Genomic DNA, 27,444 nt, shown 5'->3' with positions numbered 1-27,444 from the left:
GTCCCTTTTCTGCATGTTTGCCTGGCAAGCACAACACACAAAACATCTTTCATCCAAATGCAGCTGTGGTGTGGTACATATATTCCCTCGGTCTGCTTTGGTCTCATAAAGGCATGCCTTACTCACCAGTGGGTACATTTGTTATTTTCCTTTGAGTGTACTTGTAATTAGGCCCAGCTCAGATGTTCCTCACAATTTTATTCATCAACCAAAAGGGTGCTAATGGAAGTATTTCACGGGGGTGGTCAAGTGGGTAAATATTGGGAATTTGCATTACTTGCATTTCCTTTTAGCCAGAGTCTTCTATACTGCCCCCTACTGTTGCTGAATGACTCCTGCATGATCTTCCAAGGGGGATTCTGTCGGTTTGGCTCACAAGCCAGCCCATGGACCAGGGAGTCATGGCCAGGGAAGGCAAGGAAAGCAGGGGTATCACACGGGCATCAATGAACAATCATGTGCAATTTAATCATTTTGTTTTTGCTGGACTTCCACGAGGTGGGAGGTCTCTCATACCTGGCCTGAAAGTTGCTGCCATGGACCTGCCCCAAGAATCACAGGCCGTACACTGGAACTACACTGTGCCAGCTGAGTTGTGCTTATCGCACATTAATTATTGCTGGCAGCTTTGGTTTCAAAGGGTCACCATCGCAGCCTGGAGCCCAGACTCGTCTTGGTTGCAGCTCAGTTCCCACAGTCACACAGTACTGGCACGGGTTTATCTCGGAAAGCCTGTCGATGGTCTTGGTCTTGAGCAGGGTGGCATTGACTGTGTCAGTGGCTGTACTTGTCTCATTGAAATGCTCAAGTCGACATCTGAACCTTTTCCATGGTTTGAGAAGCATAGCATGTTGGGCGTGTGCTTCTTTAAATGTGTGTGTGTGTGTGTGTGTGTGTGCAGTGCATGAAAAATATCTTCCACAAGTACAAGTAGAGTATATTAATATGATTTGGATGATCTTCAACAGTACCACATTGGCATTAACCTTGCATAATGAGCTGTGTGAACACAAACCTCCTGGAAACACAGAGATTCCCCAGGCTGTGGGTGTCTGTGCTCAGAAGGTTTTTTCAGAGGTGAGATTCCCGTGTTCAGAAAGTATGGGTTCTGCAATGTGTGTCTTCCACTCATGAACTCCAGCTAGTGTCATTTTTTAGTTCTACCTCCTGGCAGAAGAATTGTGCTAATTAGCAAATTCAGGTGATTGGAACAAAATACAGGGGAGGACTTGTATTTTCCACCTATTGTTTATGTCACTGTAAAGCTGCAAGGCTTGAAGAAATCAGAAGAGATTTTAAGTTGCAGGACACTACACAACCAGACAGTTTTCCACCAGCTTCAGTTGTGGCAGTTGCAGTTGTTCCCACAGTATGCACAGTGTTTCTTGTTGGGAAAATTCAGCATGCTCTAATGTCTGTGAGACAAGCCATTGGGCTGTGGCTTTGTGAGCTCACATGGTTCCTTTGATTTCATTAGCCACTCAGGTCAACCAATCAGAACCTCCCAGGCAAGTGACAATGGTCAGAATATATCAGAAACTTCTCTGTTCTTCGACATGCAATTTGTCTGCAGGCTAAATTTCATACATATATTTTAGATATATTTCTTCCTCTGATTTGAGGAGCCTATAGTGTGTATAAATATTGTACAGCTGGTTTGTATTAGGTTATTGAAATAGAAACCTCTCCTCCCAAACATACAAATGCACACATGCCATCTGATTTAGCGTAGCAATTGCATTTTCTCTACTAAAAGAAGAACAAAAAGTAAATGTCAGAAATTCAGGTTGCTGTGATTTTCTTTAACCCTGCATATTAAAATAATGCTTTTTTAAGTTCACACACACACCTTTATCTTGACAGAAATGTATTTATATATATGTAGTAAAAGGGTTAAAGGGAAAATAGGTCAAAATAACATGTTTTTATTTCCAGAGGTAATCACAGGAAGGTTAGTCGACGAGGCCATAATATTATGGTCTGCTTCAGATGATCATATTAAATGATGCATTCACTAGATTGCCCAACATGTTTACATGGTTCAACTGAGTGAGGTCACATTGGTTCGCTCTGCAGAAGGCCAGCCTTATCAAATATATAAAGTGTCTTGTGTGTGTACAGAGGGCTCTTTCGATGGGTCGCTGCATGGAGTCTCAATTTAAACACCCGTACACAAACAGGTAACTGATCAGCGTACAGATCTTTGGACACACTTGAGCCAGTCAGTTCAGGAAGCACTTACACATAAAAAAACAGCTCCGTGGCAGGTTTGAAGAACTGAAAGAATATGTTGGAGAGCTTATGGGCTCCAGCGAGGATAAATATTGTTCTTTCCATAAACATGATTTAGTCTGGAGGAAAGTCAGATGCAGATTGAAGCACCCCTCCTGATCCAGAAGCCATTCCCAAGCTCTTATTCTCTCCCCAACTGCCAATACATGTAAGAGGAGATAGATATACAAACAGGTGCTCATCTCCAATGGGAAAATAAGGATAAGGATAAAACTAAATACGTTCCCAAAGGATTCATTGAGTGTACTCTATAATAACTCTTACAAATGAGCTACAGCACACAGATCAAAATAGATATAATTCAGACCACTCTTAGAGCAGTGTTTTAGAGCACCTCCAATGGTAAAACATGCCCGACCAATCACAGCAGTTCACTGTGAGTAACCGCAGGATGTGTGCTCTGATTGACGGGTGTGTTCAGCTAATGGTGTAGACTCGGGTGATTGATTGACAGTTTGTTTTTAGATTCTAGTTCCTGAAGAGATGGGTCCATGTTGGGGTGTAGAATGGGACCCTGGAGCTGTTCGAAGCGTGGTGGTCACCTGCCTCCCGTTCAGTTCCAGCACTGTTTAGCTTCCTTGGACACATCTGATGTCGACTTCCTGCCAGAGACCACTGTGTTGATTTGAACTTGGTTTTTAAAAAGCATTTATTTGAGCGTACAGAGCTAGAAAGGGTTGTCGCTTTTATTTCAACAACAGAGTTTTTTGCCTCAGCCCGTGCATCTAGCTTTACTTATGGGGTTAAAATGCAAGCTTACAGACCACAAAAATGTCTTGCCATCTTCTAAGGTCGGATCCGTAGGATTATTAGTTTGCCATTTTTTTAATTTTTTTATTGCAACATAGAAGTCACAGTAACCCAGTAGACTACTCTTTATCAAGGGCTGAGTACATTCCCTAGTATTGCTTACAGCTGTGTTCCTGAGATCAGACCAATAGTTTGTTTACTCATTATTCTTTTTATAGTACCCAGAAACACATTGAGGGATCAAAGCCCTCTTTTTCAAGAGTGCCAAGTTGAACAGACACTATTTACAAAACACAAGATTGCAATGATGAGATAAACAGTAGACAAACAATAGATAAGACATTAGTCAAAACACAAGAACAATAGTGCATCATTAATTAAAACATTCACAATTAAATGCAATCAGCTTCGGTATCAGATCCCATTAGGAACCAAAGCATTGAGCGTCAAAGCCTGTTGTTTTTTGGTACTACTATTTTTTTCTCAGTGATTCACAAACACGTCCCATATGCAGTAGCATGTCAGAGAAGTAGTCCTGAATATTTAGCTCAGTATTGGTTCATATTCCAGCTTCTGTAAGAAAATTATTGTTATTATTATTTATTTATTTTACCTTTATTTTACCAGGCAGGTCAATTAAGAGCTGAATCTCACTGATGGTCTCTTTAAATCTGTTATGCACTTACATATACACAGTAATGATAGAGTTAAGGCAATATTCCAAATTGAGAAATGTCCAATATGTTGAAGTGGGAATCTCCACTTGCATTGTGCGACTTGTCCCACCAGTGAGGGTATTGTTCTGCTCAGCCACTACTGTGTCTGTGTTTTCACTGCGGGGCCGTCGTGTTGGCGGGACCCCGCCGTTTTCTCCCAGTCGAACCCGCCAGTGCCCCTTCGGCCGTCGGCTAGTGGAAGTTCCAAACCTCGACCTTGTGGAAGTGGCCAGAGTGCCAGGTATTCCTGTTCGTGTTATTGTTTGGAAAAACATAATGAGAATATTTGGCCGTGTGCTTATCTGATACTATCTCCTCTTCTATTAGAGAGCAGAACGCACATTTCCAACCTTTTGTAATGCGGTTTCCCGGAGCGTATAGAGTGCAGGGCCATGCCAAGCACCGCAGCACTGGAGCAGGCACTCACCATTGACTAAGTTATCTCTTCCTGGTCGTCTGCATCCTGCCGCTGGCTGGAAATGTCACACACTCTCCTTCATTCATACTTCCTACAAATAACTGTTTTCATAAAAAAATGTACACAAAGCTAAACAAACAATGGGGGAGCGGGCTTCGCCTGGCTGTATCGCACACCATTTCACTTCCTGATGTCAGAGCGTTTGACTTTACATTCAGCACAGATGAAGTTCCTTTGTGTGATTACTTCTCGGTGGTAAATGCTGGTGTTGAGCGTGCTATGGCTTTCAGTGAACTGATGTGTGCACTTTGGTTTTCCGAAGTCATCACGTTTTTTTCTTTCTCCTTCTGTAAAAGAGGCGCTGATAACAACAGACACTACCAATGTGATTAAATGAAAATGACAGTACTAGTACAAAAAACATGGAGTCAAACAACAAAGTGCAGAAGCCATAAGCATTGCATTTTCCGGAATGTCTGCTGGGGATCAATCTTACAAAATCAGAAAACTTGAGTTGATTTAATTGAAATAGCTCAGTGCTCACCAATGCAACTTGCTGAAGTTTTTTCCATGTTGGTTGTGTGTGGTGTGTATGCCAGAGCCGATCTTGGACAATCACTCATATTCAGCTACTGAAAATATTCCATGCATGTGCCGTAGTCTTCAAATATGGTTGACACTGAACACACAGGCTCTTCATCGTGTTTTATGAAAAGTAACGACTTTCTCCATTTCTGAAGAAATGTCAGTCAGCACACTCCATATGTTTTCACGATTCATTTCCCGCAGTGACAGAAAAAGCTTTAGCCACCCTTCATGATTTTAATGATAATAATGTTTTCATTCAAACCGAGACTGGCTGTGTCTCCCCCTGTGTGGTGTTGACCGTGCTTGTTGAAGTAAAGCTTTAACATTGTCTTCCGTGACAAAGTACCGGGCTCCAGAACGGAAAACAGGAGCTCCGCCAGAGCCCCGGCCGCGGGATTATATTAAACAGGATTTTCCAGGAGCGGAGCGTCTTGACAGGGTGCTTCCTAGATATTTCTCAAAATTCCTCGCTCAGCAGAAAGCCGACAGGAGGGAATGTTTGTTTTGGATATACGGAGGGCCGGGGAGTGCGCGGCTCAGCACTTCTATCACATCCTCCGATTATGCATATTAATAAATAAGCAATAACCCGTAGTGCGCGCTGGAATTACAGTAACGCCGCGGTCTGTCTCCCAGATTTAAAGCTGGGCATGAAAATTAAACAATGCATGAATCCAGTGGAAGAACGCATTGTCTAAAAGATTCCAACAGTTGAGTGGCAGCATGGACACACACGCACACACACGCATACTGCTGGCCCACCATTTCAAAGTAAGAGCTTTCAGTTTGAGCTACTTTGTGGTTCATTGTCTTAAATGCACGGTACTTACTGCAGAAAGCCGTACAGTTAAAATGCCAATTTGCTGTAATGTTTTCTGTGTACTGCAATGAAACTGCACTAGCACTCAGCTGACTGCTCACTAACACACCTGACTCCAAACAAGGGCTATCATTATTAGTTAATTACTGCACCCACAACAGCCCTCATTTTGGATAAAATTGGGAGCCCATGATCTAAGGCTCATAACAAGGTTGGCGGAGTGGGTGCATTTTGCTTTAGCCCAGAATAAGAATGAGAATCTCAATCCTTGATTCTTATTCTGCTTATCTACTAAACCTGATTCTACATCTCAACATCTTGAGTTAAGGACAGTTAGGCATTTGCTTGACTCAGGGGAATCTATGGAAAAAGACAATTCAAAAACTATCCAGTGCAAAACATTTTCTTAATGGAATAAACAATAATTTATGCTGGAACGGTAGAACCGTGCGGTCTGCAGCTTCCAGCACTATGCCCAGAGGATTCGTCTGAGATTGAACCTTAAATAATGGGTTGATCGCCCTTCATGTTTCAACTTGCGGGAGTAAGAGGATTGAATTCCACCCAGCTCTGCTTGCAGTATTTACAGCTGTTCTGTATGTCAGGTCTGGAGGGCTGGTTTTGTTGTTGTCGTAGCTACGGTGAACCAAGGGAAATGTTTTGGGGTTAAAGGCGTTAATGGCCTATTGATGTTCAAACTGGGATTTAGAAATATGAGTGAGCTCCTTAAAATAAGATACATCACTCAGCCTTCATGGAATATCTATAAATTACAAAAAAACAAAACCAAAACAAGGTCTGCATGTTGAACTCTGTGAAAATGGACAGTGATATAATGCTCCAGTAATCTAATTATTTAACGACATGTTGAAACAGTGTCTCCCATTCAACCAGTGCTCTGCATTCCATGGACACATGCTCAACTGTAATCTGACACAACTGAGTTTGGTAAATATCTACAAATGCATATAAATGAAGCTTGAATAAAAATAATGATGTTTACCCTGTTGTAAAATCCATCTTGAGCTAATTTCAAGCTGGTCATAGCTGGATTTTGCACCAGGGTAGTTATTAACCTTTAGGTTAAATTCAAGCCAGTAAATATGATTCTGGAACCTACTGTCCATATTGTAGGATGGCACTTGTAATAAAGGGAGAACTTTGCATATTTTTCACAAAAAATAAAAGAAACGGGAACCCAGTGGGGTGTCAAGTGCAGCAGCACTTTGTCTGGAATAACAGGGATTGTGTTGTCTGAGTGCTACGTTAACAAAGCCGTCTCTTTTTTTTCTTTTTCAAACGTTTGTTTACTTTGGGTTTGTGCGTCTTCCCTTTTCTGTGATTGCCTTCCTTCCTCTTTGGCACGCTGGAGTGGTGTTCCCGCTAGAAATCCTTACCGCCGCGTAGCGGGAGCCAGCCACTGTTGAAGGTGGCACAGAGTACGCCCCTTACATACTGTGATTTAGGTGTGAGAACACCACACTCAGGCCAGACTCCCGTCAGTAAATAAATACTACAGACGGTGATGTGTTTTAGGTGTGAGAACACCACACTCAGGCCAGACTCCCGTCAGTAAATAAATACTACAGACGGTGATGTGTTTTAGGTGTGAGAACACCACACTCAGGCCAGACTCCCGTCAGTAAATAAATACTATAGACGGTGATGTGTTTTAGGTGTGAGAACACCACACTCAGGCCAGACTCCCGTCAGTAAATACACACTACAGACGCTGATGTGTTTTATGCATGAGAACACCACACCACAGGTCAGATTACCATCAAAAAATAAGTACTACAGCCACTGATGCTTAGAGATACTTACAGAGCAATTCACTGCAGATTTTATGAACGTTTATAGGGTTGATCCATGGGATTATTATTCATGTCTTCCTTCAGTTTAGATGCCAAACATGTGGTCTCGCTTCTTATATTACCCAAGACATGTATCAGTATATACAGTATATCCTTTTCAATATTTTTGAACATCCTAATCACGCTGTTACATGGTCCCGCAGAAACAGCTGATCATATAAGCTCTGGCATGCAGGCATTATCTACAGACAACAACAAAGCTGTTTTCAGCAATGGAACATAGCCCACAAATGCATGCAGTGTAATCTTTGCAACTGAACTCAGTCCAGTCCACTAAATCTCCAAACATCTATGTACAACCCAGTTAAATCTTAAATATAATCCTTGTATTGTGTGGGTTTGGAATATTGTCAAGGGACAGGCAAAGCAGTCCTGACTTAAGCCTGATTTATACTTCTGCGTCTAATCTACGCAGAGGCTAAGCCGTAGCCTGACGCGCACCTCCCCAGAAATGTAACTACGCGTCGTAGACTCTGCATAGCCTACGGCATAGAGAACACCGCTATGCCGTAGCCTCTGCGTAGATTTGACGCAGAAGTATAAATCAGGCTTAAGTGTGTGTGCGGTGTGTGTGTGTGTGGGGGTTAAAGTTGTCATTTGCTACCTCGCCTTGTGACTTCGCAGCGTAAACACTGGCCTGGCGAACGCAACGCAGGTCACGGCAGAGGGGTATGTGTCAGCAAGTAGGAACTGCTCCAGAGAGCGGGGCTACAGCTGCCCGTCCTGCGTATTTCGTGCTGGCCCCGCACCGCGTAATTAACTGCTTCAGCTGTGGGGGAAAAAGCCCAGTGCTCTGAATGTCGCTCTCCTCGTGACTGCCGACCGGCTGATGTGAGGACAGGAGGATGAGTAATGGAGGATGGAAGCTTTGGCGTTTGGCGGGCGGCGGTGAAATTTCCTATGTCTACGATGCGATTAAACAAAGCAGGTGGGATTTTCACCACTATCCTCCCCAGAGCCCAGTTAATGGCTACATTTGTTTGGATTAAATATTATTTTATAGACCATGGGATGGATGGTAGCCCTGCTGAAACAGTTTTTCAGACAGGCTACCAGCGCTAGCTATTAGAGCAGTACATACCCAGCTAGACCAGCTTTATGATCAGCTTGGCTATGCTGCTTGACCAGCTCATACCCAGCTAGACCAGCATAATGACTAACTTGGCCTTGCTGGTTGACCAGCTCATTCCCAGCTAGACCGGCTTTTTGACCAGCTTGGTCATTTTGGTTGACCAGCTCATACCTAGCTAGACCAACTTTATGACCAGCTTGGTCATGCTGGTTGACCAGCTCATACCCAGCTAGACCAGCATAATGACTAACTTGGTCATGCTGGTTGACCAGCTCATACCCAGCGAGACCAGCGTAATGACTAACTTGGCAGCTCATACCCAGCGAGACCAGCGTAATGAATAACTTGGCAGCTCATACCCAGCAAGACCAGTGTAATGACTAACTTGGCAGCTCATACCCAGCAAGACCAGTGTAATGACTAACTTGGCAGCTCATACCCAGCGAGACCAGCGTAATGACTACCTTGGCAGCTCATACCCGGCGAGAGTAGTTTTTGACAAACTGGATCAGCTCATGTTGGCATGGCTTGTTTTCACAGCAGGGAGCTTTTAGCCTACATTTGGGAATGCGGATAAAATCATGCAAAAGGTTTAATCGGATAATGCGTGTTTAACAACGAAACGTGCATGCGTTTACAACCTTGACCTACTGTGAAAGAAGCTATTTTGAGCGTCAGAACATTTCGGCCATCTGCGCCTTTACTCGCAGCTGCAGGACGACTGGGTGCTGCGGGGGAAAGCTGTCTGTCACAGTTTTACTCTGAAAGGCCCTTGCGATCGCCGCCCAAGCGGACAATAAATAAAGGTCTTCCGTGACGTCGTTACATTGAGCCACAGATGAGGCAGCAGAAGTAGATTTTCCTGCGTGGTTTATGACCACGTTCAAAGGTTCTGTTGTTTACGAGCGAAAGGTAAACTTAGGCATGATTCTCATGGTGCAATACAGCGGAAATACAAACTGTTTATAAAACACGCTGGGGCGTTATTTACCTCAAGATTAGAGAAATCTATGCAATGCAAAAAATACTCTATGTAAAAAGGGTTATACAATTTGATGTCTTTCAAATTGGTTTACTTTGCTATTGGTGTTAAAATGTTAGCTCACAGATACTGGATCTGAAGTCCTGAGTCATAGGCTGTGAAAAGCATGTAGGGTGGTGGGGGGAGATAAATTAAAGATCAAACAAACTGACATTGTTTGCCGGGTTCGTGCGCATGTATGAAATCCCTAGGTGAGTCATCTGAACACTTTGTTTTCCACTGAGAAATTATAGCACTTAAATGTCTGCGGAAAATGAAGCCTGTGGAGAATGATGGGAAACGTATGATTAAAAGAAGACTGAAGAAGCTGCATGACCTCTATAATATTTCAAATTAGACATACTCCATACTCCAACCTCATCTTCCCACTGCTTGGCAAAAACAACAACTTCCTGGATTTTGTGGTGATCAGATGAGTTTTTATGTTTTGTTCCCACGGTTCCTACAGTTGAAATGCCCTCATATAGCCATCCATTCATTCATACTAATATGTTTTATTCTGCAAACATGTCTATTAATAATTATAGCTTCGTTGTTTACGGGCAAGTATGAAGGCATGTGACAAGGACAAGTATTGTGAATCCATTTATAATACACAATAATCAATATAAAAACGTCAAACTTAACTCTTGCTCACTCGCTTGTATTTCCACATAAGCAGCCAAGATATTACAGAGCTATGGTATATCGTGGCTATTTATATGAAATGTCATTGATTAAGAGCTTCCAGCAAGAGGCACCAAGGGATTTCTGTAAGGAAAAAAAACCCAGGGAATGCTTTTCATTGGACAATGGCCATACTGTTCAAGCATTTACTGTCTACCAATCAGCCCTTCATAGACTGTTGATTTGTGGCACATTGTGCCTGATGACACATTTTACCCAAGGGATGTTTTGAGATCTGATTAACGTTGCCAAAAAATGTTAAATAATTTCATGGCACTAACATACTGCAAAAACATACGTGTGTTGTGCGATAATTGTCAGTTAAACAATTTCAGGAAATAGCTCTAGAAGCTGTGGGAAGAGAGATCCTGTCTGTGGATTTGAGTGGTGTGGCGTTTAGTGGTTGTAGGACGTGGACTGAATTCTCTGGCTGCACTAGCCTCATTTCCCTGTACCATACTACTGAACAAAAATAGAGCTGTGCATTTCTATTGCAGCGGAGAACAAATGTGAATGTAGAAAGTAGATCATTTACAAAGAAAAAGGTTGTTATTTACGTTTGCCATGCTGGAGGTGCGGATGGGAATCAGATTTTATGTGTATATTTCATTTAAAAGGTCAGGCTATGATTAAATATATCTGAGATACTGCGATCGTGCTTCCCAGGAGTTCACTTCTATTTTTAATGCAGTGTGTTGGCATTTGTGTAGTGCCTTTATCCAAAGCACTGTACAATTGATGTCTCTAATTCACCCATTCATACACACACTCACACACCAACGACGATTGGCTGCCATTCAAGGCACCAACCAGCTCGTCAGGAGCAATTGGGGGTTAGGTGTCCTGCTCAGGGCCCTGACGGCTCTTACCGCCTTAGCCAATGTCGCCCCCATGTCTAAAGATATTGACCTCATCAGATCATGAACCCACTAATAATCTCACTGATGATAAATGGATAAAAACGGGATGAATGTAATGACACATGGGTCGGAAAGCTTGGCTGTCAGGTGTACTGAAAACAGTAATCATTAAAAACTTGGTTACCTGCTCAACCAATACAGCAAAGAGCTCTAGAAAGATCTCCAATGTCTTGATTTTTAATACTAGTTTAATCTCAGTATGAGAGTTGAAATGTCTGGATAGATTACTACTTCATTTCTGAGTACTGTGAGCTCCATAATGTCTGGGACAAAGACATATTTTTATCTCTCCGCACTAGCGACTACTCTGCCTTTAACTAAATATTCAGGTTGTGAAAATTTTATTCAGCATTTAATGTTGTTTACATTGTAGGTAACACTAATGACAAAGCAATCAGAATCAGCAAATTGTATTTTTAATGAGATAAATAATACATTAAGCCCTACTTGTTGTGGATTCATCAATTTTCGAAGTTAGTTGTCGCTGGACAGACAGGGATGTAAACTGCAACTTGACTTATTTTGCTCTAGTTTACCTTGATTTGACTCTGTACTCCTCAAATTTGTAATCAAACAATTCAAATGTAGTTAAAGTGCAGATTCTTTTATTAAAGGACATTCTGTTTAACCATGTTGTAATTACAGCACTTTTTATATGTAACCCCCCCTCCCCTGTTTCAGGGCACCACAATGTTTGGGACATAGCAAATGAAAATTGTCATGTTGAGCACTTTGTCACATATGCCTTGCAAAATACTCTCATGCACAACTGAGGTCAACACTGAACATCCCTGCTGTAAAATCCAGCTATGACCAGCTTGAAATGACCAGCTACCAGCTGTTTCAAAACATAGCTTGAGCTGGTCAAACCATGTTGAGCGTGGAGCTGGTGTGAACTGGTCAACCAGCTACCAGCTGTTTCAAAGCCTAGTTGTTTTTGTGGTATCACTGTGTACTTGTGAGCTGTCCGATGCCCTTATCACTCAGGTGGTCTTCAGCTGAGAGCTGAGGTCACAGCGCAGCATGCTGGGATGCTGAAATAACAGGAAATGGTCGTGCCTACAGGCCAAACCAAACACCACAAACCCTCCACTACGACCAGTCTAATTGGTGGCATTATACTTACCCAAACACTGTACTTTCCTGCCGCGTTCGTGACCACCGAATAAAGCGCTAACTCAAACAGCTCAACAGAAAGACAGTGGCCAGTGTGGTGCTGCAGTATTTAGCTCTGTTTCCTCACCAGAACTGCTTTCTGGGTTTCAGCCTTGGCTGTCTCTGTGTGGATTTTAAATGTTTTCCCCTTGTCAATATGGGTTTTCTCCAGGTTCTCTGGTTTCCTCCCACACCAAAAGCCATGCATGTCAGCTTAGGTACTGTACACTCCTGCCGTTGCCCTTGACCAAGAAACTCGCCTCAGAACTGGAGTTGGTCCCAGGGCACTGCAATGTGGCTGCCCACTGCTCCTAAATATCTAGGATAGATGAAATACAGAGGGCAAATTACCCCACAGGGTTCAAAAAAGTATATCTTACTCTTCAAGGGTTCTAATTGTATCTATGTAATCATGCCAGGAACTACACGTTCCTCTAGGGTCATGAACGTACTTGTCCCTGTATTCGATTTGCACTTCATTGTACATTGCTCTGGATAAGAGCATCTGCTAAATGCCTTTAATGTCATGTAATGAAATGTAATATTTTTTTCAAATCACGATTGAGGGTGATATATCCTTGTCTTTGTCTTTATCTAAATATCTTTGTCCGTGAGATTTGAATTATCTCAGGTATAGGAGTCTGCAGGATCAGTTGTGGCTCTAAATCAGTCTCCTTGCATCTCTCCTGCTGCATGAGACTAAGGTGAACTGCTGCTTTTCTGCAGAAAGCCTCTCTATTTATAACAATGGATTTACTGGATCTCCAAAATCAATGGCGTGCCTGTCATTGGAGAACGTGCCTGCTCCATTCACCGCCGCGGCTGCGGCCGGTAGCCCCCACGAAGACAGGAAATCCTGCGCGCTAACACGCAGCCCGGCACGCACGGGGTTAAGAGGCAGGCTGCCGGCCAGGGACCCCTGTTGTTGCGATATGTGCGCTCATTCCTTAATTAAGGGAGTGCCTGAACACAATTACAGACAGGGACTGCGGTGCAGATGTTGCATTGTTTATTGTTGAAATTCAAGGTTACGGTGTCTTTAACTTGGCACAAGAATCCTGGAGGCTTTAATCTCCCGAGGCAGAATTTAAAACCCGGCGGTTCACGCTCTGCAGAGATGAATGGACCTTGTGAGATATTTAATATTGATCTAATTTGTGGGATTGACTGCGGTCATTGCAGAATGAGACTGTGGATTTTTGTTTTTCATCACTTATGAAAATGCCTATTATGAATTTAAAGCCCACAAATGCACAACATTTTTGGAAGACATATAATTGTCTTCACATTCTGAACCAAAGGTTTTTTGTTTGTTTACTTCATCCTGTTGATGTCCCATAAACATGCAATGATAAAATATTTTTTCAATAAATTCTGATTTCATGTTAATCCATCCCTCAAGCATTGGCAGAGCAAGCCCCTTTAACCATCACTGTAATGCGCTACACTGACTGGGGATTAAACATGCAAGTGACTGGATAAACCTTCAGCATGACAATCGTACGCACTTTTTCCCAAATCTTTGCACATTTTCTCAAATGGTATCTCAGATATCAATTTCATTTGAAGGGTACAATAATTATTTGTCATGTTGAGAGTGTTTGAACGCAGCCTGTGTAGTCTGGAAGTTGGTTGTTGTCTGGATATGCTGTGATTTACAGTACTTAAAGTTACCAAATTTCATTGAATGTATATGTTGTTATTGAGCATAAAGCTTATGTGTGTACGATTCTGTCTTGCTCAGATAAATAATGATGTGTTCTCATTTGGCATTGCAATTGAATTCTCATCAGGCATTTCACCAACATCTCGTAGACATGGAAACATAGTTTGGAATGAGCCATGGGAGCTTGAGGTTAGGGAAACGGCTGTGTACCTATCTTTCAGGGTACATTTTGAAAGATACGGGCATTATAATGACACATTAACCTGCATGTTATATGGTTTTGAGCTTGCAAAGGTAAGTGCAAATTCACCTGACTGCTGCTGTCCATGCACTTTTTGTATCAAACAGGAACCAGTTAGTTCCAAGTCATGTCATCATGAGCAATTTATCAAATATTAATGGTCTCTGTCTTACAAATCTGGGCATTGCATTTATTGAAACTTATTAAAAAATTATTTTCTTCTTTAATGAGGTAACAAATAATTAAGAAACTTTAGACCAGTGTTGTGTGTTCTGCTGTACATGAAACTAATGTTGATATCTTCTTTTTAGCTGTCTTTTGGGGAGATATCGCCTTAGATGAAGAAGATTTGAAAATGTTTCAAATTGACAGAACAATAGACCTCACTCAGCACACACATGAAAGACAAGGACACACTTCGGGTAAGTCAGTGAAGTGTTTTCTTCTGTCAATATCAAAGGTGTCTTTTTGCGTTTTTATTATTTTGTATGTGGTACATAAAAATAACATTTTGCGCATCCTTTGTCACTGTCAGTGTTTCATAGCTCTGTAAAAATTATTTAATTAAAATGAGTAAAAAATGCAATATGAGGAGTTTTTGTCACACTACTAGTAATCTAGTATGGTGAATGTAACTACAGAATGTGTAATTCAGCTTCTCTTCAATATTAATTTTGTGTAAGGCTCTGTGTGACCTATCCCTCATTATTAATGGTCAATGTCTGATATTGGGTGCCAAAGTCTGCTGTAATAATCTCATCTCCATTACCAAAGACCTAAGCTGTATTTTTTACCATTTGAAGTGAAGTTGTTTCTAGCCACTGAAGATGTATTCACAATGAAGTCACCCTGTAAAAAGATGAGCTAAAATTGATGAATAATAATATTGACGTGAACAGCAGACTAGCGGTAGTTTCTCTTTCCTAAGAGCAGCCAGGCCTCTCTGAAATTCCTTAAGCAGGTACTGGCCCTGCCTCCGGCCTGGCTTCCATGGTCTTGTTTGTTCCTGGTCTTCCTGTTGCTCATGACATTCCATTCCTTCGGAAAGGAAAGGAGGAAAGTAGAAAAAAATGAGAGAGAGAGAGATGGAGGGGGGCAGGAGGCTTTGGCTGGATGCCAGGGAACCATGCTCGACATCAATAAGGAGGAAGCGCAGTATTTCACACCTCACTTACTGGCTGAGTCAGCCAATCACGGTAGAACTCCTGTTGTCAGTACACCATACTTCCTCTCCACCTTGTAAAGCACCTCTGAATGCATTTACCATCCTCCAAAACACAGCTCAAAGCACAGGTGCTTGTTTGAGGCCAAACTCAAAACTCAAATGATTTCAGAAATCATTTTATTATACCTCAGACTTGCAGTCAGTTCCATTTCAGCTCAAGTTCAATTGAGAAAATATAATTTAATTTCACTAAATGAATTAATGCATTAATTCTTCATAGAAAGTTATGGGCAATTTCAGTTCAGTGCATTTCCTGAATAGAGTGATTTAAAGTTGAATTGACCATAACCCTGCAAATCTTACAGTGAAGCATACTATTGTCTATTGTCTCCATATTTTTCTAACTTCTTTTAGCCTACATAGGTAAATTCTAGTTGTCAAGATTTTCCAGTGCATTATTGTTACGCAATGTTCATTTTTAACATTTGAGGTCTGACCACTAGAAAGTCCAAGTTCAAGTTAAAGTCCAAGTCAATAAACCTCCAAGTCCAAGCCAAGTCTCAAGTAACTTGAGTCAAGTTACAAGTAACATTTATTGACACTTGAGTCAGACTTGAGTCCAAGTTCTGGACTACTCTTGTAGTACTGAAGTCCAAGTTCTGGGGTGTGAAACTAAATTTCACAGAGGGTTGCAGTTTCCGTTTCAATCAGCACCCAGTTGAAGTCTTGAAAGGTGTGTGGATTCTTTGCCATCATTCACATTAAAAAACAGCCGGTGCTGCAAACACAGGATTGTAGTTTGAAACATGTGCCTTAGTTTGCCAAGTTGTTAGGGAGCACACTGCTAAATTAGCGCCAGCCCTCATGTAGGTAGTACACCCTGTGGCTTTCCAGCCAAAACAGAACACTTCAAGAGCACAAAGGAACATTCTGGTTGGATTGTCAGTTGTTGGTGAGATAACATTATGATTACAATGTTCCCCCGAGAGTCTTAAAATGTATTTTATGTTCCAAACATTTCTGTCAAATGTTCTGGAAAAACATTCCTGGAATAGCACGTGCAAAAAAGTGGTAACACCCCCAGATGGTTGTTATTTAGTAACAGAAGTGTAATGGAGAATATGTGCCAAATACTTTAAGTACAATAACTTACGCCTGTTTTCATTGAAAGAAGTAAAACAACAGACTCAACATTGCTAACATTCCGGATGTCATTAACGTGAATTACAATCCACAATATTAATTATTTTAAGATTTAATTTATTTTGTCTTCTCAGGCCATGTCTAGCAAAGGGCCTTGTGGTCAACAAGGGAATATCTGGAAAATTTAACAGATGTACAGGCTGGGAGCATTTACCCCAAATTCACTGATATTAAGGGACATTTTTTGTTGGGTTATAGTGCAAGAAAGGTGTAAGAAAAATCATAATCTTGAAGTTGTTTAGACAGTAACATGTCCAGTAATTCAAATGTAACATACAAGTCCAAGAGGGACCATACTGTATGAACCTTACAAGAGTTGAATTAACACTGAATACGTTACTATGTATGAGAGTGTGTTCCCATTGGTGGTTCCAAAGTCGGTGGTGCTGTGGTTAGCACCGTTGCCTCACAGCAAGAATGTTCAAATCACAGCATGTTCTCCCTTTGTTAGGCGAACTGGACCCCATAGGTATGAGTGTACGGAGGAATGTTGTGTGGTTTAGTGACCTGTCTAGGGTGTGTTCCTGCCTCTCTGGTGGGTGATGCTGGGATAGGCTATGCTGGGGTTACGGCTTTGGGTGCATCCCAATGCTCTGAAAAATATATCCTCCTTTCCTCCGCTCGTCTTCCTATCCTATCCCTTCCTATCTGGAGGTATAGAGGGAGGAGGTGTGGGCTTATTGAGTGGACTAGAATAGAGGGAAATAATGACAGTGATAATATAAGCCATCTTGGATCTGCATGCTCTGTCTGTGTTCCAGGAGGTTTTGAGGAGCAGGAAGTGGTGAAGAAGAAAGGATCTCTCTACCTGCTTCTGGAGAGGATACGAAGATTGAGCTTCGGTGTGTTATTCCTATTCCCTAATTGCTGGGTGCATGATGGCACCCACACACGTGTTTAATATGGCAGTTATCTTGTGTTGGAGTAATGGCATTGAGTCACAGACAGGAAATAACTCATTACTCAGCAAGGTTAAAGTGCTTAACCCTTTGATGAGCAGGTTTTTTTGGAATGCTTTTTGTTTCAAAATTCTAAGTCAGTGTTCTAGGACATCATTGCTTTATATTACCTGCAGTGATTGTTACATCAGAAACAGAACGTTCAGTTAAGAACATTCTAATCGCATATTTCTGATCTTACACCATAATGGCCTGTTGGAGCCTGGACTATGAAATTAACCTTGGTTGAATAGCCAAAGACAAGTTGTGTCCTGCCTGTGAAGTTGTTACAGAAGAAGTTAAACCGTGTAATTAGGTGACAATCCCTCTTCCACACTGAAAGAGATAAGAGAATGAGGAGTGATGTAAATTATATTGCTTAGCATTTGTCTCCACCAAACCACTTGTCCTTAATGTTTTAACTGAAAATAAGTAATAACATTTTGTTATATTTATTCCAGATATTGAGCATTGTGATAACAATGCAGGCATAATTGCATATAATTGCATATAATGTAGCTGTGTTGAGGCGGCCTGTAGCGTAGTGGTTAAGGTAAATGACTGGGACAGGCAAGGTTGGGGGTTCGAATCCCAGTGTAGTCACAATAAGATCCGCACAGCCGTTGGGCCTTTGAGCAAGGCCCTTAACCCTGCATTGCTCCAGGGGAGGATTGTCTCCTGCTTAGTCTAATCAACTGTACGTCGCTCTGGATAAGAGCGTCTGCCAAATGCCAATAATGTAATGTAATGTAATGAGATTTAGAACAATCAATTTAAATTGGCTGTTAAATATTATTTTAAAGAAAGCTCCCACACAAGCTCAATATGTGTTAATTTCTGAACACCATTCACCATTAACACCCCAATGAACACAATTACCAAATTCACCCAATTTAAAAATTAAATGTCAGCATCTGCTGAACATAAGCCTATGTGATAACGATTTTGTTCTGATTTCCGGTTTGAGCTAGCCATTAGCCTAACATTGTGCTAACAGTTTTTCCTTTCGGTGAATGTGACTCTCGTCAGTGTGACCCACAGCAGAATATGTTTTCTATTGTGTGAACAACTCAGAACCCTTGAAACCATCCCACCAATAGCCCAAGCAAATATGTCTTCCTGTTTAGCTTGTATTAATAACTCAATGGTTGACTTTCTACAATAAACGATGAGAAAAAAAAAGAACTAATTTTTCCCTTGCGCCCCAACATTAAAGTGATTTATGATTTTCAGGAGACAATTAAAGGATATCTCAATTATCCCACAGACAATGGGCAAAAGAACTCCAGCAGGGAAACTACAGGCCCAAAATCCTCAGGGAAAATCGGGAAGGCCAGAATTCCTCGAGCGGCCACTTCCAGAGCGGAGAGAATCTGGCCAGGAGGAGTTATCCCGTATGTCATCGGAGGCAATTTCACCGGTGAGCTGCCCTGCTTTTGTTTTCCAAAAACAGCAGGGGGGTGTAGGAGGGGGACCTTTCTAAGGGACTGCTCCGTAGCTGTTACGTTACTGAACCAAGTGAAAGTGCTTGTTTGGATGAAGTAAAACTGTACACTGAGGTCATTTTAATAAATACTTGTTGCAGTATGTCCAAATTACAATTCCCCCAGGTTTCTTGTTTTCTTGTACTTGTGTTTGGTGTACCATGTTACAAAAAAACACAAAAAGCTAAGAACCTACCTAGGGGACTGTTTTGTAACTGCTACATGTTTGAGCAAAGTGAACGTGCTTGGTTGGATTAATTACTGTACAAACAGTACACTGAAGTTAATTAATTCATGCTTGTTGCAATATGTCCCCAGGTTTCCTTATAATTGTTACCATGTTTGTAGTAAAAAATCAATAGAATAACGTAACCTTGCGAACAATTTCCATTAAAGCTGTTATATAAGTAAAGATAAATAAAGTAGTAGTAGTATTAGTTACTAGTACACACTTGTTATAGAGCTTTTGACAAGGTTGATTAATAAGTGGTTGGTACAAGCAAAAACTTATCCTGACACAAACCTACTGTAGGTATCCTGTTAACCCTAAATGCTGCCTCTGCATCATATTCTGTACCTCTAGGCAAGTAATACTTACAGGTATTATTAATAAAAAACAATTTACAGTATACATTTACAGTATTGTTTGTGTGTGCTGGTAGTATTGTTAGGGTTATGGCTTATGCACAGTAACCAATAGGGAGTGAAAGTGGCGGTACTGTAATCCCTGTGGTCTTATGGGGGTTAAGGATCAGTTCTCTGAGGACAGGGCACAGGCTGGGGCAGGCAGCTTTCACTGCTGTTCTGAGCAGGATTAAAGGCTAGCCCCATAATCCAGAGGCCTGCTCTTATTTAACCACAAATAATCAAAGAACTCCGCGTACAGTTCGCTGTGTGTGTGCGTGTGTGTGTGCGGCGTGCGTGTGTGTGCGACTCTGATCGACAGCATTGCTTGTTTGCATTCGCAAACCCTGCATCCTCCCCTCGGGTTTTTCAAGCGTGCCTTCAGAGGGGAAATTGAAAGATTTTTCTAAATTCAATAGCGTCGCTGCTGCTTGCATGTCCTTGATTGGCTTTCCCTGCTCGTGACCCTGAAATACACTCGCATGACCCCAACAAGCCGTGCGTCTCCCAGGAAAAATGCACGAGAGGTATTTCTGTATGTATCAGTAACGCTGAAGCAGGATTAACACAAGTGTAATGGGATAAAGAGGTAACGTAATTAAGGAGGTTAGCTTCTTCACAGTTTATTATGTTACAATGACAATAAGCGGTGTTAGTAATGCAATGTGCATTCACTTTTAAGGCCTACTTCTCAAATATGTGACCTGCTCTATCAAAATCAGTCGAGTTTTAGAGCTTAACATGACTTGAGCAATTTAAGCTATGTTTTGAAACAACCAGCTGGTACTGCTGCCCCCCAGAACAAATGTGAACGAATGCATGGTCTCCCAACGTACTGTAGAGCTGAATCCTGAAAAAGCCAGGAGCTGGTGTGGGTGCAGCGTTTAGTTCTGTCCAAGTACTGGCACAGCTGAGATCAGAGCCAGCTAATCAGCTAACCACGGTGTTCAATCAAAACACTGGCTGGGATTCAATCAACATTTGTCCTTAACTTAGGCCAGTATTCAATCAACATTTGTCCCTAAAGCCACGGTTTTATTGACTGAATGCAAATGCTAAGGTCCTTCGGCATTGCATACAGTCAATACAAATGTGGCTTTTGGGACAATGTTGATTGAATACAAGCCTGAGTTAAGGACAAAAGTTGATTGAATACAGGCTTTTGATTAGTTGAATCAGGTGTTTTAGTGCTTGGCTGGACAGAAGCCGGTAAGATAAGTTTGTGCACAACTTTTGCAAAAGGAAGTGTGCCAAGTGTGTAAACTGTGTGTGCCTGTGTGTGTGGTGTGTGTGTGTGTGCCTGTGTGTGTGTGTGTGTTTATGTGGTGTGTGTGGTGTCTTTGTGGATGTGTATATGTGTGTGTGTGTGTGTGTATGTGCATCTGTCTGTGTGTGTGTGTGTGTGTGTGTGTGTGTGTTTATGTGGTGTGTGTGGTGTCTGTGTGGATGTGTATATGTGTGTGTGTGTATATGTGCATGTGTATGTGTATATGTGCATCTGTGTGTGTGTGTGTGTGTGAATGTGTGTATGTGTTTACTTGGTGTGTGTGGTGTCTGTGTGTGTATATGTGCCTGTGTGTGTGTGTTTATGTGATGTGTGTATTTGTATATGTGCATGTGTGTGTGTGTGTATGCGTGTGTATGTATTTGTATATGTGCATGTGTGTATGTGTGTATATGTGTATATGTGTGTGTGTGTACGTTTGTTTGTGTGCGTGTGTGTGTCGAAATATGTGTGTATATGTATGTGTGTGTGTATGTTTATGTGGTGTCTGTGTGTATGTATGTGTATATGTGCATGTGTGTGTATGTGTGTGTGTGTGTGTGTTATTCATTTCTCAGGCAGTCAGCGGGCAATGTTCAAACAGGCCATGCGGCACTGGGAGAAGCAGACGTGTGTCACCTTCATCGAGAAGACGGATGAGGAGAGCTACATCGTCTTTACCTACAGGCCCTGCGGGTAAGCCCCCCCCCCCCCCCCCGAAGCTGACCCCTGTCGCCCTGTCCGTCACTGTTACCATGGCGCTGTCGACCGGGCGACCGGCCTGGCGCGAGGGTCAGGTGTCAGCGCTCAGACTTTCGGTTTTGTCAGAGTCGGACACAGACGAGCGATAGAAAGACAAACATTTTTTTTCCGAGAGGCGGTTTGGAAGCTGATGGGATGGTCAGGAGCTCGTGACTGTAATCCGGCTGTAATTATCGCGGCGGTGGGTTAGCTTCTCCGAGAGCTGTCTCTGTTGATATTGGCAGAGATTATCTCGGTGCTCTGACAGAGACCTTTCCTTTCAGTCTGCTAGAAAGCTCTGTAGATCTGCGCACAAAATGGATGCTGCAGAGGTATTTGTCATTGACCACATTTCAACAAAAAACATTCCATCATTATTGCAAAGATTGACAGTAAGCAGATTGATGCAAAAGCACGCACACCCTAAAAATGAACGCCGCCAAGAAAAAACCCTGACACATTTTTATTTCGTCCTTGAGCAGAGACCACGGCCGTATAAATGTTCACTTCTTCGTTTTGAACGGCCATCTGTTTGGCACCTATGAAAGGCTTCGTCTTGCAGAAAAGCGTAAACTCTTTGTGCCGGGGCGAATGTGGCTGTGAAATCAGGGCTGCTGACTGACTGATGAGCGAAATGCATGCAGATGGAGGTTTTTTCTCTCTCGGCCTGTAATCTTTGCTGACTTTTGAAGAACAGAAGGCCCAATAATGGAGCGGTCACAATGAGAGGTGACAAGTTCACTCAACAATGGACTCTTTCTCCTTCCTGCCTCTGCTCTCCCAGCCCGGCGTCCATTTTTCACCCCCGCCGGTTACCGCCGCAAGAGGAACGCCATCTCTCTGTCTGCGTCCTGCGCATCCGCCACTGAGGAATGCTCTCTCTCCCTCTCTCTCACGCTCACTCTCTCTCTCACACTCTACCTCTCTCTCACACTCTACCCCTCTCTCTCCCTCTCCTCTCTCTCACACTCTACCTCTCTCTACCTCTCTCACTGTGTTCTCTCTTATTCTTTCCCTCTCTCTACCTCAGTGTCATCTCTCTCATTCACTCTCCGTTGTGCTCTCTCCCCCTCTCTCTCTCCCTCACTCTCTCGCTCCCTCTCACTCACACTCTACCTCTCTCACTGTGTCCTCTCTCACACTCTACCCCTCTCTCTCTACCTCTCTCACTGTGTCCTCTCTCACTCTCTCCCTCTCTCTCTACTTCTCTCACAATGTCATCTCTCTCATTCACTCTCCATTATGCTCTCCCCCTCTCTCTCCCTCATTCTTTCTCCCTTTCTCTCTACCTCTCACTGTGCCCTCTCTCTTGCTCTCTCTCCCTCTCTCTCACTCTCTCGACCCCTCTCACAATGTCATCTCTCTCTCACTCACTCTCAAGATTCAAGATTCAAATGTGCTTTATTTGCATGACAAGTGAATTGTGTTGCAAAAGCATTGACAATAGCAATGCTCTCTCATGCTCTCTCTCTCTCTCATTCTCTGACTCTCTCTCTGCATCTTCCTCTCCCTCTCTCCCTCCCTCTCTCTGCATACTCATCTTCCTCTCCCTCTCTCCCTCCCTCTCTCTGCATATTCATCTTCCTCTCTCCCGCTCTCTTTCTCTAACTTTCCCTGCTTTTTCTGTATGATTTATTTTTGTCTCACTTGCTCTCCTGCTCCCTCTTTCTGTCTTTTCTGTCTTTCTCACTCTATCATCTGTCTCTCTTGGTCACGTCTTCTTCTTCTTCTTCTTCTTCTTCTTCTTCTTCTTTTTCTTCTTCTTCTTCTTCTTCTTCTTCTTCTTATTATTATTATTATTATTGTCTCAAAGGTGTCAGTAATAATGTCATCTCTCATAGCTGTTATACTGAAGTGCATTCCTGGAAGCTTGCCTTGGTCTTGCAGAAAGACTGGCTTTCACATTATTTTACCGGGACGTCCCATTGACAAAGACAGCCCCAGCAGTGCTTCTCTCTGGGCAGAGGCTGAAACGTGCTGTCGCTAGAGAATAATGGGAGGGTGATTAAGACCCGTAATCCGCCCTTTAAATAGAAGGCACCTACGCCGCTCTGCGAGGTGATTACGAGGATCAGTGCTCCGCGGAGCTGCAGACTCGAGCTGTGCACAGCAGCTCCTGCGTGTGCTAGGTGTAGCGTAGCACGGCGAGTCATTCAACAAAGGTCTTGGGTTTCAGGCGGCCGGCTAGCGAGAGGGACTGCTCATCGCCATTGAAAGATGACCTATCAGCAGCGGATCGATCCAGCTAGTGTCCGCAGGAACTCGCGTTTCTCAGTTGACTTGTGGTTTCAAGACCCTGCATCAGATCCCATCTGCTGTGGGCAATGCACTGTGGTCCAAATCAAAACGTTACGATTGGCTCCAATCTGTGAGTCATCACCAGCGTAGCATCATAGCTCTCTTGTTCTGGGTTCCTGTTCTGAAGCCCAAGTCCCCCACTGATACACAATAATGATCAGTATGAATCCTCTGTTAGGTGTTTATAGTCCTTATTGGTCTTATTACAGACTTCAATAAGGAGCAGATGTTCTTCATCACAGTAATATACAGACTCTATCAGAGTAGTTTCATCCAAGCTGTTTACTGAAGAGCCACAAGAATGAATAGGTAGTTAGAGAGCACAGAAGAGAAAGACACCACATCAGTAAAGCAGGAAAAACGAAAGAAAAACATAAAACAAACATGAAAAGAAGATGATGAGTAGCTCACTTAAGTGGGGAGAGTGAGTGGGGCGAACTCGAGCGCTTATTTGATCTGCCATTTTAAGTGGCAGCGCCATATTGCTTGGAAGTGGCAGGCTCAACCTCGGGTGGTGACACATATTGTAACAAAAATAAAATAGTGCGGTGCAGAGTGTTAGCTCAGGCTTCAGTGAGGGAATCCGTTGCTAACTCTTGCAGTCTGGCGGGTACACTGGCGGTACACTCGCTCACGGTTTTCAGAAACTGCAGGGGGTGTTGTGAGCTTAAGGGAGATAAGGTCTCAGGTGCGAAGGGGCTACCGTTAACAGGCTAACATTAATCAGCTTGGCGTGCTGCCGTGAGCCCTGACGGAGCCCCCCCAGAGATACACGCTCACACTCCCACAGTCCTCTCCAGGTCTTTCTTTCTGTCGCTATTTCGTTTTTCATTATTTATTGAGAATTGCTCTTCATAGTGTTCTAATGTGTAACTCAGGGAACGTCTACAAAAAAAGGCCAGTCTGGGTGCAGATTTTAGTTTCACCCGATTCAACTAATTAACTAATCCTGGTCTTCAATCAAGACCTGGATTAGTAGAATCAGGCAATTTACTGCTTGGCTAAAAAAAACCTGTATCCACACCGGACCGTTATGAAAAACATTGCACACCCGTGGTGTAACTCATAAATGGAGCCCTTTATACTATGGTGACGATATCCACTGTCTTGCAGTAATATCTGCCTGCACAGGTATAGCTATCAGGTTCCACCCACAAAATTATAGTCCAGCTCATCATTTTTTTACATATAAAAATGATTCATACTGTAGTCCAGGAATCTCCAAATCCAACTCAGGTTTTTTCCCTCCTAATTAACTGAACAATTAGTGCAACAGGTTGGCCAGACTGTCTTCACACCTGAATCCCAGGTAAAGGGAGTGTGGAAAACCAGCAGTTCTCGAGGACCATCTTAAGCCTCAAGATGTTAGAGCAACATGAATGGATTTGTGTAATATTTGAAAACAAAAACAATGAAAACAATGAATGAAGGTGTTGTGTCTTCGAACATATTGCATTATATAGGCGGTTTGAGGCGTTTTGGAGGGTAAGGAAACAGACACGGACCCCTCTTTCTCCCTGTGTGGCAGGTGTTGCTCTTACGTGGGGAGAAGGGGAAACGGTCCTCAGGCCATCTCCATCGGGAAGAACTGCGACAAGTTCGGCATCGTCGTCCACGAGCTGGGTCACGTGATCGGCTTCTGGCACGAGCACACCAGGCCAGATCGGGACGACCATGTGACCATCATACGAGATAACATTCAGCCAGGTGCACTTCTGTCTCCGTCTCCTCTGGTTCCTGGTCCTTCTCTTCAAATTACTCACCTGCCAGATATCCAGATAATCCTGTGGTCTCCAACCCTGGTCCTGGAGAGCTACAGGGTCTGCTGGCTTCTGTTGTTACTCAGTATTACACCCTGTAGCTCTCCAGGACCTGGGTTAGAGACCATTGCTGTAATCCCTTCCCGAAGATAGGTAGATTTGATTTGAGGGTTTATTCATTCGTGGTATTTATTGTATTGGGTGCAGAAAAGTTATCATGTTGGGCATAGCATTTGACACAGAAGGAAAGTGTTCTGTTTGGCACTGAATTGTGGGTAATGCTTCTTGTGTGAGAAAGCCCTTTTTCCCTGCTGCTTAAATCTCACAGGACGACTGACCAGTACAAGCTTTCCTGAGGGAAAGCTGATTTCATGAGCACAATGTTCGCTCTGTGTTTGAGTCTGAATAAATAAGAAAAACATAATCTCCACAGTGGGGGTGGAACTGAAGGAGGTTTTCAACATAGACTGTGAAGAGCTTAATGAAGTACAGAGCAAATATGGCAGTTTTTGAAACGAGGCAAATATTGCATTTTTATAATTATCAGCAGCTGTTCCCACACAGATACAAACACATACCGTACAGTATGCACACACATGCACATGAGATTTCACTCACACGCACAAACATGCATGGACACGCGCACACACACACGCACACACACATTAAATCTCTCACACACACACAAACAGGCATGGACACACACACACACAGGCCTTTACTGGGTGATTAATCCGGCTCTGTGTGTATAACTTGCTTATAGGACAGGAATACAACTTTCTGAAGATGGAGCCGGGGGAGGTGAATTCCCTGGGGGAACCGTATGATTTCGACAGCATCATGCACTATGCCAGGAACACCTTCTCAAGGTTAGCCACCCCCGCGTGTCCATATGTTTCAGCAGCCTTCCATAAAAAATAACCCTAATCCTTTCAGTGTGTCTGTGTGCCAGACCAGCGCCTTTTCCTATAGACACCGGAACAGTTCCCCTGGATGTCGTTTATGAGTTTATCAATACATGCAGCTAAAGTGCTAGATCAGGTAAAAGGGCCATAGTGTGTGCAAATTTGTGGTGTGCTTTTGCAGTTTGCATTATAAGTCCATAACTCAAGTCACTGACTGGTTATAGTCCACACACTTTGAATCCAAGGTCTAAACTGGCCAGTGATTCATCTCAAAGTCAACCACAAAAACCTAGATACCGAGCGTCCAAGAGTCCCTGAATTAAACCTTTCAGTCATTTGATATTTCGGTGGCGATCATGCGAAGGTTCACAATATAGGGGGTCACAGTGCCTCTGAATGAATCCGGTTTCATTTCCTGTTTACCAGAGGCATGTTCCTGGATACCATCCTGCCTTCCCGTGACGACAACGGAATACGGCCTGCCATTGGCCAGCGGACGAGGCTGAGCAAAGGAGACATCGCACAGGCCAGGAAGCTGTACAGATGCCCAGGTACGGCTACGCACGCAGCCGGGCGCTTGTGTGATTGTCGCATTACATTACATTAAAGGCATTTAGCAGACGTTCTTATCCAGAGCAACGTACAATGAAGTGCAAATTGGAACCAGAGACAAGTGTGTTCAGGACCCTAGAGGAAAGTAATGTTCCGAGTCCTAGCATGGTCGCATAGATACAAATTTAACCCTTGAAAAGTGCATCAACTTATCTACTAGCATCCCACGGTCGGCAGCTAGATTACCCCAAGTACTACAATAACTATACATAAGTGTTTTTATAATCTAT

The 27,444-nt window shown here is 42.9% G+C and overlaps 1 protein-coding gene across 1 annotated transcript in view; it reads left to right on the top strand.

Moving 5' to 3' along the window:
• The window catches only part of tll1 (tolloid-like 1), a 73,987-nt gene that overhangs the window by 10,347 nt on the left and 36,196 nt on the right, over positions 1 to 27,444 (top strand). The window contains exons 2-8 of the mRNA XM_061245874.1: positions 14,532 to 14,642; positions 17,350 to 17,430; positions 18,794 to 18,946; positions 21,477 to 21,594; positions 25,466 to 25,644; positions 26,461 to 26,566; positions 27,029 to 27,153. Coding sequence (XP_061101858.1) covers positions 14,532 to 14,642; positions 17,350 to 17,430; positions 18,794 to 18,946; positions 21,477 to 21,594; positions 25,466 to 25,644; positions 26,461 to 26,566; positions 27,029 to 27,153 — 873 coding nt within the window. The remainder of the gene's footprint in view (positions 1 to 14,531; positions 14,643 to 17,349; positions 17,431 to 18,793; positions 18,947 to 21,476; positions 21,595 to 25,465; positions 25,645 to 26,460; positions 26,567 to 27,028; positions 27,154 to 27,444) is intronic.

This window comes from Conger conger, chromosome 6 (assembly GCF_963514075.1).
Source record: "Conger conger chromosome 6, fConCon1.1, whole genome shotgun sequence".
Lineage (NCBI taxonomy): Eukaryota > Metazoa > Chordata > Actinopteri > Anguilliformes > Congridae > Conger > Conger conger.
Note: the sequence above shows the minus strand (reverse complement) of the source record. Positions and strands in the feature narration are given on the sequence as shown.